This window comes from Echinops telfairi, unplaced genomic scaffold (genome assembly GCF_000313985.2).
Source record: "Echinops telfairi isolate 266 unplaced genomic scaffold, ASM31398v2 ScPeMD7_7457;HRSCAF=8495, whole genome shotgun sequence".
Taxonomy (NCBI): domain Eukaryota; kingdom Metazoa; phylum Chordata; class Mammalia; order Afrosoricida; family Tenrecidae; genus Echinops; species Echinops telfairi.
Genome location: NW_022111357.1, coordinates 21,255,556 through 21,259,772, shown reverse-complemented (window position 1 = coordinate 21,259,772; position 4,217 = coordinate 21,255,556). Strand labels below are relative to the sequence as shown.

Sequence of the window (4,217 nt, the reverse complement as noted above, 5' to 3'; positions counted from 1 at the left end):
TGTCCGCCCCCCAGGGAGGAGGTCACATGTAGTTCCTTGTAATCGGTTCTCAGGAGATCTTTTGGTTTAAGTTTTGCTCTAGAGTGTTTTCAGGGGCTATTATCATAATTTTCTTTTTGAATTACATCACCAAAACTTCCTGCTGATGCACCTCTGGGTGGGCTTGACTCTCTAACTTTAAGGTTAACCGCCAGAATGTGCAGCTGTTTGCCCCACATAGGGACTTTAGCACACAATAAAGGCTCAAAAAAAAGCCAGTTATCATTTATGACTGGAGTCCATAGTAGATCTTCGCCACTTTAAGTTTCATGCCCTAATTAATCCCTATGACATGTCCCTGCTGGTTTCTGTCGCTGCACTATTGCACCATTGAGCAGGGGCAGAGTCCGTGCCTTTGTAACTGGACATGAAGGCCCTAGTGGAGAACATGGAGCACTTTGTGAGAGGGATGGATGAATGGATGAATAGTGAGAACGCTCTCAGTGAAGACATGTTTACTCAAAATCTTTCTTTTTATTCTCTCTGTGACTCAGATGCTTACATTGGAATTCCTTAGCCCTCCCTCCTTTCCCAGCCCTTGGCACTCATGTGCCCCACAAGCCAACCATTTATCTTACTGCTTTCAGCCCGTTGGTAGGAGCTCTCCCTGATCTGTTAGGTGTGGATTCCCCAGGCTCTTCAAAAGCACAGGGTTACAGTCTTACAGCATCTGAGCTGGAGCGATGGACCGTGGGATGCTGGTCCAGTGATTAGCATACAGAAAGTGACTTTCCTCCTCTTCCCACTTGTTCTGCTTCTCCCTGTAGGACCAGATTGGGAAGCGACTGGGACGAATTTGAGGGCTTATAAGATCTTTGTTGATACCTTCTGTTTGGGACACTGTCTGTTCCCACTGGTTCCACAAAGCAGGACTTCACGAGGCTCATGGAAGATAGAAGATTCTGTGTTCTAAGCAGTGCCGGCCTCCTCTGTATTCTGTTGGGACTTAGGAGGTCACAGTGACTATGGGTGGGAATTAGCTCGGTGTCAGGGAGGTCCCTTGTCTTAACAACAAGATGTCTTGAATTTAGCCAAATCATTTTGCTTTAAAACAAATGAATCAGCCCACTGTGGCCACTGTGCCATTCCATCGCCTTGAGGTTCTTCTTCTTTTCTGCCGATTCTCTACCAAACATGATCTCCTTTTCCAGGAAATGATGATAACAGATCTCAAGTACAGGAGATAATGTCTCTCTGTCCTTGATGCTGAGACATCTTCTGGCTCCACTTCTTCCAAGACAGATTTGTTTGTTCTTCTGGCAGTCCACGGAATATTCAATGTTCTTTGCCAACACCATCATTTACTAGGGTCGATTCTTCTCCATCCCCTGTAATCACTGCCCAGATTTCAAATGCATATGAGAAAATACCATGGCTGGGTTCAGGTGCACCTTTGTCCTCAAAGTGACATCTTGACTCTTTAACACTTCTGACTTGGGCTGTTAAAACTAGGAGAGCGTTCTCATCAGCAACTAGAGCTGACCAGACCTCCAGAATCTGCCTGTTGGGTGGTTTTCACATCAGCTTCCGTCTTAACGATTGAAGACCTCGGAGCCTCCTCTTTCCCCTCAGGTCCAAGGCCACGTAGGTGCTTCTTCCACTTGGCCAGGCAGTGGTGGGCGGAGGAGCGGACTTCCCCGCTCCGCAGGGCATAGATAACAGGGTTGACCAGTGAGTTGACAAGGCACAGAATGGAGCAAAAGGCAAAGATTTTTTTGACCTGGTCACTTAACTTGGTGGTCAGGCTGTAGACAATGAGGGCTAGTACTGGGAACCAGCAAATGAGCAGCACAGCCAGCACCACCCCTAGGGTCTTGGCCAATCTCACATCCAGCCTTATTCGGGCCATTCCTGGAAACTGCTGGTCCTGGTGCTCGGCCAAACTAGCTACATGCTGATGGGCCTTCCAGAGAACGTGTCCATAGATATAGATGATGCCAGAGAAGAGGGAGAAAATAAACAGGAGCCAACCCAGCAGATAGTTATTGGGGACAAATGGGAAAAGGTCAGAACAGTGACTGGGACAGCAAGTCCATCCCATGAGAGGGAGGTAGGAAATCAATGCCGAGAAGACCCACATGATGCCCAGGGCCACCAGTGCTCTTCTGTGGGTGAGTAGAATTTTGTATGCAGGTGGATAGTGCAGGCAAAGGTAACGGTCAATGGCGGTGAGTAGCAGGCTGCCTACAGAGGCTGTAAAAGCCAAGGTCACACTGCCTATCTTCAGCAAAAAAATCGTGTTGGAATCCATGCCATGGAAAACGTGGAAATTCACAAAGCTACAGGCAAAAACCACACTAGCTAGCAAGTCAGCCCCAGCCAAGCTACCAAAGAATAGGCATGAGGGCTTCCTACGGAGCCTGTGGGAAGACAGGATCAGGTAGAGCACAGTTAGGTTTTCCAGGGCACACAGCAGGCCCAGCAGGGTGCATAGTACCATGATGACTATTCTTTGGGGAGCGTTCAGGATCATGTATTTCTTCATGAAGCTGAGATTCAAGTCATCCGCAGAGATGCTCGCGTTCTCTGGGCATTTCTCCATGAGGTGGGTCCCGCAGCTTCAGCTGGGCTAGCCAAGGAGCCTTTGCTGCAGTACCATGGAAAGAAGAAGAGAGTCTTTTTCAATCTATACAGCAAAGACCTCACACAATATCTCATTCTACTCCAATATTTACTTGAGTGGATAGACCACATATTGACATACCATTGTATATATTGTTCCCCTGTTTTTTGGCCTCTGTCCATTCAAGAGGGCTGCTTAAGTATATTGAGGGCAAAGCTTTTCAAATTGCTGACCAGTGGTCAGAACTCAGTGGATGCTGAATGTATGTGGTGGCTCACAATGGATTTAGGGCCCCAAATGTAAACTGAAGCCTTCGGCTCAGAATTTAAGCTCTAGCACACTCCCTCCTCTGATCATGGATTTTATTAAAAATCTTTTGATAACACTTAGGATGGCGTGCTTTTCTCCTTTTGTTTTCCATGCCCTATTTAAATAGCCCCGTGGGAAACCTTTGGATATCATTATGGCCTCAGGCTTATGGTTTCCCGCGTCTGGTGGAATCAGTTTTTATCTTGTCTTTGTCCTGCTTAAGGCTTCACAGAGGGGTCTCTATAAAGTATAAACCTCTCCAGAGAACAAAATTCACTGCCATCAAGTTGATGCCAACTCAGCAACCCAATAGGACAGGATAGAAATGCCCTGTGAGTTTCTGAGACTGTTACTCTTTATGGAAGTAGAAAGCCTCATCTTTCTCCCCAGGAGCAGCTTGTGCTTTTGAACTGCTGATTTTGTGGCTAGCCACCCAATGCATAACCACAGCACCACCAGGGCTCCTCAACATGTCCTCGGTACATGCATTTGAGGTGACTGAAAATATCATGGCTTGGGTCAGATGCACATTAGTCCTCCAAGTGATAACTTGCTCTTCAACAGTTTAAAGAGGTCTTGTGTAGTAGATTTGCCCAATGCAGTAACTTGTCTCATCTGTTGACTGCTGCTTGCTTGTAGATCCAAGCAAGATGACATTCTCAACAACTTCAATAGATGTTCCATTTATCGTGATGTTGTCCATCGGTCAAATTATGAGGATTTTGGCTTTCTTTGAGTTGCCATTCATACTGCAGGCTGCAGTCATTGATCTTCATCAGTAAGTGCTTCAAGTCCTCCTCACTTTCAACAAGCAAGGTTGTGTGGTTTGCAGAGGGGAAGTTGTTAATGAGCCTTCCTTCAATCCTGATGGCACTTTTTTCTTCATCTGGTCCATCTTCCAGGGTACTTACTTAGCATACAGATTGAATAAGTATGGTGAAAGGATAAAACCCCGATGTACACGTTTCCTGAGTTTTAAACCATACAGCATTCCCTGTTCTCTTTCTTTCTTTTAATCATTTCACTGGGGGCTCATACAACTCATCACAATCCACACATCCATCCATTGTGTCAAGCACATTTATACATTTGTTGCCATCATCATTCTCAAAACATTTGCTTTCTACTTGAGCCCTTGGTATCAGCTCTTCATTTCTTCCCCTCCCTCTCCGCTTCCCCTCCCTCATGAACCCTTGATAATAAATTATTATTATTATGTCATGTCTTACACTGTCCGACGTCTCTCTTCACCCACTTTTCTGTTGTCTATCCCCCAGGGAGGAGGTTATATGTAGATCCTTGTAAT

At 46.0% G+C, this 4,217-nt stretch overlaps 1 protein-coding gene across 1 annotated transcript; it reads right to left on the bottom strand.

The window, feature by feature from the left end:
- Positions 1–1,504: 1,504 nt before the first annotated feature.
- On the bottom strand, positions 1,505–2,581 carry CNR2 (cannabinoid receptor 2). Its single transcript, XM_004705357.1, has one exon. The coding sequence runs from the start codon at positions 2,579–2,581 to the stop codon at positions 1,505–1,507; it is 1,077 nt and encodes a 358-aa protein (XP_004705414.1).
- Positions 2,582–4,217: the final 1,636 nt, after the last annotated feature.